This window comes from Triticum aestivum, chromosome 4A (genome assembly GCF_018294505.1).
Source record: "Triticum aestivum cultivar Chinese Spring chromosome 4A, IWGSC CS RefSeq v2.1, whole genome shotgun sequence".
In the NCBI taxonomy this organism is placed as follows: Eukaryota; Viridiplantae; Streptophyta; class Magnoliopsida; order Poales; family Poaceae; genus Triticum; species Triticum aestivum.
This window is the reverse complement of record NC_057803.1, coordinates 606315561-606330317: the sequence shown is the minus strand read 5'-3', so window position 1 is coordinate 606330317 and position 14757 is coordinate 606315561. Positions and strand designations below refer to the sequence as shown.

The 14757-nt window shown below is 46.3% G+C and overlaps 2 protein-coding genes across 2 annotated transcripts; one reads left to right on the top strand and one right to left on the bottom strand.

The window, feature by feature from the left end:
• Window positions 1-286: 286 nt before the first annotated feature.
• Window positions 287-3023, bottom strand: LOC123087487 (probable carbohydrate esterase At4g34215). The gene is made up of 3 exons (XM_044509503.1): window positions 2361-3023; window positions 1528-1714; window positions 287-582 (listed from the first exon to the last, which is right to left on the bottom strand). Exons 1-3 carry the CDS (start codon window positions 2952-2954, stop codon window positions 473-475), a joined length of 891 nt encoding a protein of 296 aa, XP_044365438.1. The 5' UTR covers window positions 2955-3023; the 3' UTR covers window positions 287-472.
• A 3481-nt stretch (window positions 3024-6504) lies between these two features.
• LOC123087486 (probable carbohydrate esterase At4g34215) lies at window positions 6505-7684 on the top strand. The gene is made up of 2 exons (XM_044509502.1): window positions 6505-7228; window positions 7309-7684. Exons 1-2 carry the CDS (start codon window positions 6608-6610, stop codon window positions 7501-7503), a joined length of 816 nt encoding a protein of 271 aa, XP_044365437.1. The 5' UTR covers window positions 6505-6607; the 3' UTR covers window positions 7504-7684.
• Window positions 7685-14757: the final 7073 nt, after the last annotated feature.

Sequence of the window (14757 nt, the reverse complement as noted above, 5' to 3'; positions counted from 1 at the left end):
ATGGTACCGGAGAGGAGCAAACATGCTTCTATTTGAACTGACCAGAAAAATAATTTATACTATCATACTCACTCTTATTTTGACTTATTTCCCCATCAAATCAGATACTGGTACTATAACTAAGAATTGTTGTCATGAGCATGTACGTCCTCAAGTGTTCTTATCAATGACTAAGATTACCAGAAAATACACAAGCTCAATAAATCAGATCATTTTTCCATCTATGCTGACTTTGCTTGCATACATACACTAGAGTTAGCCAGGTTTACCAGAGGAGAAACCAAAATGTGTCGTAAAATCTTCTACTGTATATATGATCTCTATGAGTGTTTCTTTTCTTCTGAATGTGTGTGTATATATACACCTGAAAGAATGAATCTTCTATGTATCGGCATCGCATTGCCTATGTATTGGTATATGGTTATGTGCAGAGCCCAGTAGCTTTCTTCTTCAACCTCCTCTGTTTGTTTGATTATATAAGCACAGATGTGTATGGCTCCCTCCAAAGAACAATGAAGCAACAAGCCAAGGTAGTAAGTTGCAGCCACCATGGTGTGGGTGTTCGAAGAGGATGTGCATGCCCTAGCACCCCAGAAAAAGGGAAACAAGAGAGGAATAAATATGATGCTATTTGAACTGACTAGAGAATTATAATCTTCGTAAGTCGCTATCAAATTAAAACACCAGTATAACTAAGAGTCGCCATCATGCCAATGTCATGTGTTTTATCAATGAATGAGGTCACTTCATCTCCAATAGATGAGTCCACACCTTGTGTTTTCTGAATCCACACTTGGATGATCAAGGTGAGAAGCATTACCAGTATCACCAGGCACTCCTCAAACCTCAATTGTAACACTTACACCTGCCTGGTCATCACATTACAGACGTTGATAGTACTCGGGTCGGTTGCATAGTTGGTCAACATCTCAGCATTGCACAGCCATTGCAAATTGAGTATATAGGGCTGGAATTTGCATTGTTTGGTACCAGTATTGGGAACGTTACTATGCCAAAGCTTATTCTGTATTTTTCTACACAGCTCTAAAGAATGCCTCTCAATGAAACACGAGCTCAATAAATCCAAATAATACTAAAAAAGCTTCCAAGTTTTGTAACAGATTCAGTCACACGTTATTTGTTCTGATGGTTTGATTGGTTTTAAGTATGCACTGGACATCATTATTCATGGTCTACTGAATTTTATCGATGCATTATCTCAAATTCAGTACCACTCTGTGTGCTAGATGATTTTTCTTCTTATGCTTACAATGCACAATCACTAGAATTGCTATGATTCTCAAACGTAATAGGCAAAAAGGGAGCAGCTTCCATTATGAAGCTGCAAGATTCCGGAGGTTCTCCGTACTCATTGATCATGGAGAACTTGTACTGAATTACATTGGCATGTTTATACCCAATCCAATGTGCTCAACCAAGAGTTCAGAGAGGAAATTAACTAAAGTAGAGAACAAAAAAATAATGGATCTCTTTGGAGGTACAGGGAGAACTAGTGTTTGAATGTACCATAAGTTAAATAGGACTGAGCCAGCATATGTCCCAGCTGGACCTGAGCCTGGGTGTTCAGATGCAGATGGCCGTCTTGGAACGGCAACCCCATCGCGTCGACAAACCTCACGTTCCGAAGTTTTAAGCCCTTCTGAGCTTCCCTTACGACTTCGGTGTACTGCCCAAGCCCTGATGCCAGCCCAACCTGAATCGTCAAAAGATCGATAAAATCTATGAGAAATGAGCGCATAGACACCACTGCTGCCCAAAGCTAGTATTTTCTGTATGCATCTACATCTAATTGCTGGAGTGGAGACAATAGATGATGCTCCAAATTTAGATGGTTCCATGTATAAACGTTGCTGCTCTGCATTTGAGATACTCGGCTAACCTCGGGTACCCAATTTGGGAGATGCAGCTGCAACCAAAACAGGACTTCACTAGGTTTGTCTAATTCTTTGACAAACATGCCCAGTAGCTAGTACCCATGGCGTATTACTACTCCAGTCTCTTCGCTAGGACCAGGTGCACATATAGTGTGGCTTCAGCTGTACTATGTCCTCTGTCTACGCAAATGAATGTTAGGCCAACGACTACTACCAACTCTGCTCTACGTGTACGCCCACTAACAAAAAAAGGAGTGGAATGTTCTTTGCTTCTCATGGAAAGGAAGATCACCACCAACCATGCCCAAGTGACAAGTAAAGCTGCTAGCTTTACAGTCCCTCCACTGACACAACGAACCATTCGACCTCCAGATCATGCAGATGATACAGATCTAGAATATTAAATGAGTAAATCAAGAAGAATGAATGAAGCAACATAATGGATCGAGATGGCGGTGGACGGACCTGGATGAGCAGGAGGTGGGGCATGGCGAGGTCCTGGCGGAGGTCGCGGACGAGGGCGCCCATCCGGCGCGCGTACTCGCTGGCGTCGGCCCAGCGCACGGTGTCGCTCTCGCCCTGGTACCACAGCACGGCCCCGATCCGCCCCCCGGTCTCCACGGCGACCCGGGCGCGCCGCACCATGTCCGCGTACAGCTCCGACCCTTTCCCCCACTCGGCCATCCGCGTGCCGCCGACGGCGCAGGGCACGAGGGCGACGGCGGCGCCGCGCGCGCCGCCGGAGCGGAGCACGGCGTTGGCGAAGGACATCCCGGGGCCGACCCCGCAGGTGCGGTTGCCGTCGATGCCCTGGTGCAGCGGCTCCCTGGCCTGCTCCCAGCGCAGCGAGGGGGAGAGGCGGAGGACGGAGGCCGAGGGCGCGCAGTCCGGCGGCACCACGCCGTCCCAGTGCGTGCCGGTCACCCCGCCGCGGCCGGCCATGTTGGACTGGCCGGCGAGGATGAAGATGAGCTTGTTGGACGGGGGCACGTCGGCGGCCGCGTGGTGGTGCCGCAGCGCGGCGGCGGAGGCGGCGAGGAGGCAGAGGAAAGGGAGCATCTTGGTCGCGGACTGCGGTCGGTCGGGGGCAACGTTCCTTCGGGCGGAGTGGGGAAGCGGACGGAGGGGTTTGAATAAGCGGTGCGGTCGGTGTCGCTGGTTGGTGGACCCGCTTTCGGACCGGAGTCAACCGGAGTGGGATACTGCTGCTATTTAATTCAGGCGTGCTGATCGATGCAGCTCCGGGCTCCGATCAAGATCCAAGCACATGGACATTGTTCCCTCTTGAAAACAACTTTTTAAAAAAGACATTTACCTCAAATTTTATGAACTTTGTGAGTGCAGCGTTTCAGTGCCCAGACTTATCTGCATCTAGTTAAAAAAACATAAAAAATTCAAAATAAATTAAAAATCCAAAATAATTTTGCATGGTAGAAGATTTATTGCATGAGATTCGTTCCAATTTTCAGGTCATTTGAACATCTGAGTAGCACCCACCACAAAAGACAAATCGGATTAAAACAGTGCATGAACATTAAACTTTTTTATAGACCCTGAATTTGTCTTTTTTACCGAGAGCTGCTCAGATGTCCAACTGATCTGCAAAATTTACTTAAATTAACAAATAATTAATATACATTTTGGCAACGATACATTATCGTTGAACTTATTATCAAAAGGTAACTTATCAAAACAAATGGAGAAAACAGTATGGTTAAAAAATTCCTAATTTTTAGTCATGAGGATGAATATAAAAAAATGAATACTATTTTTTAGTCATGAGGATGATATAAGAAAATGAATACTCGAACATGCATTATGATAACATTGAATATAACTTATGGTGAACATGCATTATGGTAAACTTGGAATGCAAATTACAAGTTGGAAAGATGAAATTAGGTAAAATAGAAGTTATGGTGATCATATTGTTCCGAAGAAATGAGTCGGCTTCAATCAGCTATGTGTGGAAGTTAAAACTAGCACCAATTTGTTTCCGGGTTTTCTTGAGAAGCATTTACTCTCTCTTCATCTCTTTCTGCTTTTCTTAAACTTGAATCTTTGTGAACTTTTGTATGGAATATTTTTGCCATCCTAGTCCAAGCCTCACTCAACCAACCATTTTGACCTACAGGATAAGAATTGTTGTACTCATGGAGTAACTCTACCAAACCTTTTTCAAGAGCTAGATTCCATTAAGCTCTTTGCGTTTAACTGCACAAGCCAAACCTTTTCCACGAGTTGGATTCCATTGAACACTTTGCTCGGGATTCCATTAAGCTACTGTTCACACTTACGCTGCTCCGCATGCCCCAAGGACGCCATGGTGGGCCTCATGCCTATGTAGGGTTTTTGTTTGTGAGAGATTTTTCAATTGATATTTTTTTTTCCAATTGATATAACTGGGCAATTCTGCAGTGAAATAGGCTGGAATGCTTCCAATGTTCGTGCAGTATCTCTATTAGACACAACAACGATTAGTGTGTGCTCTAGGGAGGCGGCCCGTAATAGGCATAATGGTACAGGGCGCACCCCCGCTCCCTCGATGTTGGGCTTGTCCATTTACGTTTCTTCGTTTCTGTTAAACTTCATAAAAAGGGTGCTCGCGACGGATTCAAACACGAGACCTCTTTGTTTAGAGTATACCGCGGTAACTACTGTAGGACATCTCGACCGTTTGTGCCCGCTAACTTATTTTTTCCTTTTATTCTCTTCAGTTCGGGAAGCCCCCGGTTTTGGGAAGCTTCCAAAACCGGTTTTTCTCAGTTCAATGGTCAGTTTCTTTTTTGTTGTTCTTGTTCTTTTTTGTTTTTCTTAAATGCGTGAACTTTTCTCAGATTTGTGATTTTTTTTCAAATTTGTGAACTTTTTTGCAGTTTGTTATATTTTAAAAAAAATGAACATTTTTTAAATCCAGGATTAACTTTGATTTTTTTGAGGATTTTCTTTGAAAATTATGTTTTTTGAAGTCAACAGTTGACCGAGGAACCAAATGTGGCCAGGAGAGAGGCTGCATCGCTAGTAGGTAATGGGCCGGCCTATTGCTATACGCTAGTGGGCGCCAGAACTCCTGGCTAGGGCATAAGGCGCCGACTAGGAGCTCCGCGTCTATTGAACGTGGAGTAGGTGCTCAAAAGAAGATCTAGTGAGGCAGTGGGTTTGGGCAAAGTTTGGGGAGCAAATTTGATTTTCAAGGTGAAATAAATAAATGAAAGTACTCGATTTTTGTTTAGATTGCCCAATCACCAATGCCTCGCTGTTAGAGCAACTCCAATGGGGCGATCCATTTCGTCCGCGGCCGTTTGTTTGGGTCGACGCGGACAAAAAAACCGGGCAAATGCGCCGAACAAATGGACGCGCGTCCGTTTTCGTCCGCCTGCCGACCCATTCCCGACCTATTTTTGAGTCTGATTTGCATCGACGCGGACAAAAGACGGACGCGCGCGCTCGCCCTCTTTCTTCACCGGGTCCGCTGATCGGTGGCATATTGGATTCACACCTTCGCCCGCCTACTACGTCGCCGACCATTTTTTCAGATAAAAATGGATACATAGATAATTCTAGCGTACATAGATAAAAAGAAAAGACCACTACTCGTCGATTTCTGACTCTGACTCGGTAATGTCCTCCTCCGATGTCTGAATGTAGGCGTCAGCATACGCCTCGTCTTCAAAGTCCCAACCCGCCGTTTTTCGTAGCTTCAGTTTCAATTGAGTTGCCTGCTTTCGCGAACACTTGTCCTCCCGATAGGCGGCTCGCTCCCTCCTCCTCGCGTCCCTCTCCGATCTCAATTGCTTGTAGACCTGGCGCTCGTCGACGATGTCCTGCGGGAAGCCTCCGTGCCACACCACCAAGGCTTCCACGTCCTTCCCTACGATGGCGAGGCGACGCTGCCGCCTCCGGTGGACACGACGATCCTCGTCGGTGAAAAGCCGCGGGAGAGGCGCCAGATCCTGCGCCCGCTGGCTCGACACGTTGGGAAAATTCATATCCCGACGAGGCCTTAGGAGGTGCCACGCCGCCGCGTCGAGCGCGCGGGCCGCCTCCTCTGCGGTGTCGAAGGTGGCAAGGATGAGACGTTTCTCGCGAAACCAGTTGTCGGCGGAGAAGGCGCCGGAGCGGGCTCGCGGACTCCGCAAAAATCCGAAGCGCCCAGGCGGCGGATCGACATGATGGCACAGAGGCGGCGAGAGTGGGCGGCCGACAGAGTGTGGAGGGAGCACCGGCCGCGGCGCGCGCGCGAACCTTTCCCGCGCATTGGAGCGCCAAAATCAGCGCCCGCTAGGTCGAATTCCTCCCTCCAACACTCACTGCTGCTCCCTCCAACACTCACTGCTTCGCTTCCTCCCTCGAACACTCACTGCTGCTCCAGTACGTACGCGTCTTGTGCACCAACACTGCACCAGAGTAAACATCCAAATTCCGACAGCTCATTTGACGCGCGCGTGACAGGCGCACAACACATGCACCGTCAGACAACAAACCAAAAAGGGGTGCACCTGCACGCCATGCCCACCACCGTCACTCACTCACTCTTTTCACTGTTGTCCTAGTACGTCCACCGCACCGCATCCACATAACTTTTCCTCCAACAAACCCGACGCGCCGTATTTATTACCACCATATCGTACACCAATATCCTCTCCAACGGCGCCATCATCACTGCCACTCCGTCACCAGTGAGTGCGAGCAACTAGCTCCGTCTCCGTGAGATGCAACCAGCTGCGGCGCCGGCAATGCCGTCCATCCTGCTGCTGCTCGCCCTGCTCGCGGCCACGGCCGTGGGCGCCGGAGCTGGGAGGACGCCGACGCTGGTGTTCATCCTGGCGGGCCAGTCCAACATGGGCGGCCGGGGCGGTGCCACCCTCAACAACCGCTGGGACGGCGTGGTGCCGCGGGAGTGCGCCCCCTCGCCGCGCACGCTCCGCCTCTCCCCCGCCCTGCGCTGGGAGGAGGCCCGGGAGCCGCTGCACTCCGGCATCGACGTGGGCAACGTGCTGGGGGTCGGCCCGGGCATGCCGTTCGCGCACGCGCTGCTCCGCGCCCCGGCGTGCCCCAAGGGCGCCGTCGTGGGCCTCGTCCCCTGCGCGCAGGGCGGCACCCCCATCGCCAACTGGTCCCGCGGCTCCCACCTCTACGACCGCATGCTCACCCGCGCCCGCGCCGCCGTCGCCGGGGCCAATGGCAAGGGCAGGATCGCGGCCATGCTCTGGTTCCAGGGCGAGACCGACACCATCCGGCGCGAGGACGCGCTGGCCTACACGGGGCGGATGGAGGCTCTGATCCGGGATGTCCGGCGGGACCTCGGCATTCCAAACCTCCTCGTCATCCAGGTTCGATGCTCCGGCCAGTGCAACTCCATTGATCTGCCAAATGAATGCGCCACCGCTCACTCCATGATGTTTTGGTGCAGGTCGGGATCGCGACGGGGCAGGGCAAGTTCGTGGATCTGGTGCGGAAGGCGCAGCGGGCGGTGCGGGCGCCCAACCTCAGGTACGTGGACGCCATGGGCCTCCCCGTCGCCAACGACTTCACGCACCTCACCACCGCGGCGCAGGTCCGGCTCGGCAAGATGCTCGCCGACGCCTACGTCGCCACGCTCCACTGATCGATGATCCAGTGACCATGATTGCTTACTAGTGCGTGTGCCTGCCTGATTACTACTAATAAGCACCTGGATTATTGTTTAGTTTGATTGATACTAGGCCATACCATCATTGGAGAGTTTGCTGATGATTAGTGTGATGGATGACAGATTAAGTGGCTAATGAATGATTCTGCTTAATTTATACTAGTCTGTAGCAGCAGCAGTATACCATGTACTCCGTATGTCAGGCTCCCAAAGGTTGCCACTGAATACTACTCCCTCCGTTCCAAAATAGATGATCCAACTTTGTACTAACCTTAGTACAAAGTTGGGTCATCTATTTTGGAACGGAGGGAGTAGATTATTGCTGCCATTAGTAGGTACTCTCTCCCTTTCAAAATATAGTGCGACCGCGCTTCCTGAGGTTCAACTTTGACCATAAATTTAATCAACGAGACCAACTGCGGCGGGAGAAAAAATTATATAATTGGAAACTTCTTTCAAATACGAATTCACTGATATAATTTTTGCTCCCGCCGCAATCGGTCTTGGTAGTTAAATTTACGGTCAAAGTTGAAGCACGGGGATAGAGGAAGCACTACATTGTGGAATGGAGGGAGTATGATTTATGCATTGTATTCTTCCCTCTTTTGCCTGTAAATGTGAAGGCAGCTGAGCTACATTAATCGACTCCAACATTCTCAAATTTATTTATGAGTTTACTGAAAAATGGCATGGTGTGTGCAATCACACAGCCAATCAGTGCAGTGCAGTGCAGATGAGTGACCGGCTGCAAGAGATGCATTGCACATTCAATTGGAATCTGAATTGCAGTTGCAACTGTTGCAGGCCGAGAGAAATGTCATGGCAAACAAGGCATGTGCAGGTGTAATGATTTCCGCAGCACGCAGTGATGGACGGACGGACCAGTGGTCTCCTGCAGTCCTCATGTGCTCTGCTTTTACTCATTGCTCTGCTTTGCCGTGTTGCCGTAAATAGCAGAAGGATCCCAAAATTCAGATTCCATTCCTTGGTACATTCATCAAGTGCTTCCAAATTTTTTTATATCGGGTCCCGCTGCTGAATGTACCAAAAAATATTCCCATCTCCACACAACGGCATGCAGGTTGTACAAGAGCAGCAGCTAGCTTGGCCAAAAGAAAGCGCCCCTCATATTTTGGGAAGCAGGGAGTATTAAGAGCAACTCTAACAGACCCTGCATCTTGCCCCGACCCGCAAAATAACCCCCAAAATATGGGTCGGGGCGGAAAAACCAGTCCGATCAGACCCTGCATTCCGTCTTGGTCCATAAAAAATTTTGAGGGGCGCGGCAAAATCCCAACCCCAACACGGAAAAACGCGGGTTTCCCCCTTGCGGCTGCGGTGCCCTACATATAAGCGAAAGCAGTTGGTGGAGGAACATTTCATCCCGCGCTTTTCCCCCACCAACCACGTCTCATCTCCCCCCTCGCGCCGCCGCCCAAGATTCCGGCGAAAGCAACCGACAGGAGCATGTCGAAAGGCCGCCACGCGCACGAGGCCTCCCCTCCCTTCCCTCCTGCGTCGGCGGGCTGCCTGATTTGCGGATCTGCGGCACTTCATCGCGGGCCGTTGGATTTGGCTTTTTCCGGCCGCCGTTTGCTGCCCCAAGCGATGGAGTGGTCGGGGAGCCTCTCCCGTAGCCCAGGCAAGGGCGCATCGCCGCATGCAGGTACGGGTTCGTCCGCCCGCCGCCGCCGAAGGTTTGCGGGCATGGATTCGTCCGGCCGTCCACCGGGCTCGGCGCTCGCGCGGCGTCTTTGTGGCTTGCCGATGCCGCTCATACAGTGTGACGACTGCACGCGGAAAGTGCTACGGCCCACTTCAGGCACGCCGAAGCACCACAGATGGGTGTTCTTCAAATGCGAAACGACATGGTACGTGCACTTGCGGTAGCTCATTTGATAGCTCAATCTTTAGTTCAATTGCGGTAGCTCACTTCGAGCTTGCTCATTTTCTTGTGTGGGACGATGGATGCTCATTTTTGGTTTTGGGAAGGCCAGTACATTGATTTATTGATAGAAAGAAACTTAATAGATGTTGGTGCACTCCTTAGTACAATCGAAGGCAATGATGTGGCTGCATGGGTAACTAGAGGGGAAGCAACATCTACTTCTTTCGAATCAAAGATGAAGAAAGAAGAATGCAAAATCAAGAATCCGCAGATCAACAATGAAAGCATGGAGAAGATATTAGTCCAACTTGTGGCAGTAGTTATGGAAGTTGGAAATCTTCTGAAATGCATACTTCTGGTTCTTATTTTCTTTGGTTTTGCTATTCTAGCAAAGATTTCGTGATGTCTTTTGTATTTAATGTTGTTGCAAAAGCAAAGAAATGCATTATTCTAGATCAATTTAAGTTTCAAATTTAAGTTTTACGGGCCGGGAGGAGCTGCGCCAGATCAGACCACTGGTAGAAAAAGGGCCTGTTGTCCCGGTTCGTAAGGGCCTTTAGTCCCGGTTCCTAAACCGGGACTAAAGGGTCGGTACTAATGCCCCGACCCTTTAGTCCCGGTTCAAACCAGAACCGGGACTAAAGGCCCTCCACGTGGCCGGTCCACCTTTAGTCCTGGTTGGTAACACCAACCGGTACTAAAGAAAATTTTCTGATTTTTTTTTGAATTTTTTTATTTTTTTATTTTTTTTATTTTCAAATTTCTAAATTATTTTAACCTCTAATCTCTAATCACCCCTCATCGCTACTCAATTTAATCTCTAATCACCCCTCATCATTCCAAATCATCTAACTTCCCGGACGGTCACCCATCCTCCCACTCTCCCAGCCTGAGCACGCTTAAGTTCCGGGTTCTATTCTCCCTCGTTTCCAAGTTTGCACTCGTTGTTTTCCTGACAATAGTAAGATGTCAATCCTATTAACCCTCAGGAGTTTAGCTTGAGCATGAAGTCACACATTTCACTATTTGAGTTTGAAACTATTGTTCTAAAAAACAATAATTTTTTCGTAACACTAATATTTCTTGAATAAGTAGTTTGACCATTGTTTGACCACAATTTGACCATAGTTGGACCAGATTTGACCAAAATTCAAAAAAACTGAAATAATTATTTAATAACACTAATATTCTTGAATAATTATTTAGTAACACTAATACTTCTTGAATAAGTAGTTTGACCATTGTTTGACCACAGTTTGACCATAGTTTGACCAGATTTGACCAAAATTCAAAAAAACTGAAATAATTATTTAATAACATTAATATTCTTGAATAATTATTTGGTAACACTAATGCTTCTTGAATAAGTAGTTTGACCATAGTTTGACCACAGTTTGACCAGATTTGACCAAAATTCAAAAAAACTGAAATAATTATTTAATAACACTAATATTCTTGAATAATTATTTAGTAACATTAATACTTCTTGAATAAGTAGTTTGACATAGTTTGACCAGATTTAATGAAAATTAAAAAAAACTGAAATTTGAGCATAATTTTTTTCCTTTTGGAATTTGAGGATTCTACAAATTTGCAAGCAGGCCATAGGCCGTCTCCATCGGATGTAACTTGTCGAGTAGATGATTTTTCATATAAAAAACTTTTTAATCCGAGTTCGTATGCAAAAGTTATGCCCATTTTACAAATTCCAGAGAGATTTTGTAAATAAAGTCGAAATTCATATTTGTAAAATTTCCCAACAACTAGACCACATATCACATGGGAAACTTATTTTATTTTATTTTTTTGACATTTCATCATTTTCTTTTGCTTTTTCTAAAACTGAAAAGGCGGTCCACCGGGGGAGGGGGGGTGGGAGAGAGTTTGAAAATGGGACCTTTAGTACCGGTTCGTGCCATGAACCGCTACTAATGCCTCAAAACCCATTAGTCCCGGTTGGTGGCACCAACCGGGACTAAAGGTCTAACCTTTAGTACCGGTTGGTGCCACCAACCGGGACTAATGGGCATCTCACCCTTTAGTCCCGGTTCGTGGCACGAACCGGGACTAAAGGGCCCATGTGAACATGGACTAATGCCTTAGCCGCACGAACCGGGATAAATGCACCCATTGGTCCCGGTTCTAGACTGAACCGGGACTAATGGGCTTACCCGGCCTGGACCAAAGCCCCCTTTTCTACTAGTGGACGCCGCAAAGCCGACCTGTAAAAAAACATATTCCAGGAATATCCTTTTTGTACGGGTCCATTATGCAGGGTCTGCAACTGCGGCCGTCCGCGCCGGCCCGCAAAGGCGTTTTTGCGCGAACTGCAAACACATTTTGCAGGCTGAGAGGATGCGGGGTCTGCTAGAGTTGCTCTAAGCACAGTTTGGCATCGACCCTCTTACAAGCTTCGGTTCAGATAATCTTTAGTTTGGCGCTAGGTTGCACAATGATATAAAGCGGTTCCAAAAGCCCAATAGACAATTTGGCACCGCTATTCGGCATACATTGTGGATGTCCTTGATTGACTCATGGTGCACGTGCCACGTGTTAGGGTGTTTGGTAGCATTCTTAATCTAGTATGGTTGTTTGTTAGCGAATCTGGTTGGTAGCTTGCATCCGTTTGGACATGTCGGTTGGTACCGTAGCAACCTATATTTTTAAAGGAGTGACGAAACAATTCAAAAATGTGAAAAAAATGTCAGACAATTTTTGAAATTCTGAACATTTTTTGATTTTTTTGAAAATTTATTTTGGAATTTTGAACAGTATTGGAAAATTTATTTTTTAAAAAGGATTCTGATTAAAAAAATTCAAGTAAACTTAAAAAACTGAACATTTAAACAAATTTGGATTTGGATACATGTTGTAGCTTGCTTCGCTTGTGCATGCTGGCCAGCGAATGACTACTGGAGTGTTCTATCTCCATGCATGCTACATGGGTATTTGCAGTGGCGGAGCTTGACCAAGTCCTTTGGGGGGCCAAACAGAATATATGAACTAGTGGGGGGGCCAAACACACAAAATTTCCATATGTAAGCTCTTTATCTCAAAAAACTAAGCCTGCATGTGCCAATTATGGAGGGGCCACAGCCCCCCAGCAACACACTAAGCTTCGCCGTTGGGTATTTGGGCTAAGCTCGTGCAGGCTGACGAGGTCCCGTGTAGGCTACCAACCACCCAAAACTGGGTTGAGTACAGAACGTTTGAGCTCATGCACCCTTGATGTGCTCTAACAAACACACCCTTGATTACCCCATACATGCAGTTAAAACGGCCCAAAAACATTCTTTTTGGTCGCCCCTGAAGCCCATTGGGTTTGTGGTTGTATGTGCGAATGTTTTTTGTTTGTGTGTCTTCTCTCTGGTATTTCCTGTATGGTTTGTATTACTTGAGCCTATGTTGTCAGGGCCCGCAAGGCTTTATACGTAAAAAATAAGTGAAAAATATGTAGGTGGGCATTCACTCCCCCGTTGACCATTAAAAAAAGACATTCATTTCTTACTCCAGCCAAACGTTTTTTTTTAATTCTAGCCAGACGTTGGAATTGATCTTCGGGCACAGTGAGTGCTGAAGCATCCGCGTGGGATAACCTAGAGTACGGCTGGAAGATCAGCTGAGTAATTGGAATGAAGGAGGGGTCGAGAGGAGGATGTAGGCCTGGGCATGGACAATCCAAAACCCATCCCAGCCATTCGTGAAAGAAGTACTCCACTCGAATGCGACCCTTTCCTCGCTGCCATACACGAAGTAGCTGTTGTGATGCTTCCCTAATATTGCAACTTCGACGGGTACTGATGGTTGGCTTCTCGGGAAGCTTGCTATTCCATGAACCTGGAGAAGATCCGAACAGGCCCTGAATCACTTAAGGGTAGCTCCTATTTCGTGCCTTGAACGTCGGAAAGGAGAGCTGGCGATCAGACGCGCCCAAGCAGGCCGCGACCCAACAACGCGAGTTCGCTCCCGTGCCCCCGCCGCTCCTGTTCAATTGGTTGGTTGAAAGACCAATTTGATTGGTTGATTTGTTTGTCTGGCGGACCATTAACCGTGGACTTTCAAGAAAAATCATTTTTAAAAAATTCACAAAAAAATACAAAAATTGGGAATGGGAAAAAACTTTGTGAAATTCAAAGAGTTCAAAAAAATGGTTTGCGATCTAAAAAACTTCACAAAAATTTAAGAAAAGTTCACGAAATCTGAAAAAAAAACATATTTTATGATAAGAGTATTGCAAAATTTTAAAAGTTCATCAGTTTTAGAAAAAGTCATTGATTTGAAAAACTTCATGTATTTTCAAAAAGATTCACAAGTATGAAAAAAGTTCATTAATTTCAAAAACATTCCGGTATTTGAAATAAGTTTATTGATTTCGAAACAAAGTGCAGGATATTGAAAAAAGTTCACAGATTTTGAAAAAAATTGAACAATTTGAAAAGAGTTATTGGATTTAAAAAATACTCATGCATTAAAAAAAGTTAGCAAAAAACTGAAAATGTTCTCGGATTTGAAATAAAATAACGATTGTTTTTAAAAAAAGTCCACGAGGTTGAAAAAAGTTCAGAAATTCAAGAAAAGTTCATGAATTTTGAGAAAGAATAATAAATTTTTTAAAAAGTTCATGCATTTGAAGAAAAAGGAAAGAAAAAATAAAGAACTAATTAAAACAGAACGTAACTTGGTTTTACAATACCAGAAAAAAGGAAAAAATTCTGCCACTACCTGCCTTACACGGGACACAGAAGGCACAACAGGTTAGGCCCTCTTTGATTTGCAGGATTTTCAAAACGCGGAAATAAGGAAAATACAAGATTTCAGTGGCATGTTCACTTGAATTCTACAGGATTAGCATAGAGTGTATCATGCTACAGAGAAAACAAAGGAATTAAAAAAAGTGGTTGGTGTGGATGCTAGATTTCCAATGAAATGTAATACACTTGATTCCATAGGAAAAAAATCCTATAGAATTCGATCCTGTGAATCAAACGACAAACATAGGAAAAAACCCGAAGGATTCTAACCCTCCAAAAATCCCACGGAATTCCTTTGAATCAAAGAGCCCTTAATAAGTTTCCCAGTTGCTTACTGTGGGTGGTGGTAAACCCTGAGGTCAAGAGTTCGAGTTTCATGTTGCGTACACCAATTTTTCGAGGGTTAAAAAAGAGTGTAAATATACCGCGGGCTCAGGGTGGAGGGTGTGTGCGCCGGTTAGTGAAATAGCCTGTGACTGGTGCTTAAGGCGCGGAATAGGATCTGGGTCACTTAAGTGCCCGCTAGACGTGTCTATCCGTCCATGCTCCTTTGTTTTCATTTTTTTCTACGAAAAGCACTGGAATCTATTA

Excerpts from the sequence above, each read along its gene's own strand:
- LOC123087486 (XM_044509502.1), top strand. The coding sequence starts at position 6,608 with ATGCAACCAGCTGCGGCGCCGGCAATGCCGTCCATCCTGCTGCTGCTC. Across the intron at positions 7,229-7,308 it reads CAAACCTCCTCGTCATCCAG|GTCGGGATCGCGACGGGGCA; the intron begins GTTCGATGCTCC and ends GTTTTGGTGCAG.
- LOC123087487 (XM_044509503.1), bottom strand. The coding sequence starts at position 2,954 with ATGCTCCCTTTCCTCTGCCTCCTCGCCGCCTCCGCCGCCGCGCTGCGG. Across the intron at positions 1,715-2,360 it reads CCCACCTCCTGCTCATCCAG|GTTGGGCTGGCATCAGGGCT; the intron begins GTCCGTCCACCG and ends TTGACGATTCAG. Across the intron at positions 583-1,527 it reads TCAGTCCTATTTAACTTATG|GGCATGCACATCCTCTTCGA; the intron begins GTACATTCAAAC and ends CTGGGGTGCTAG.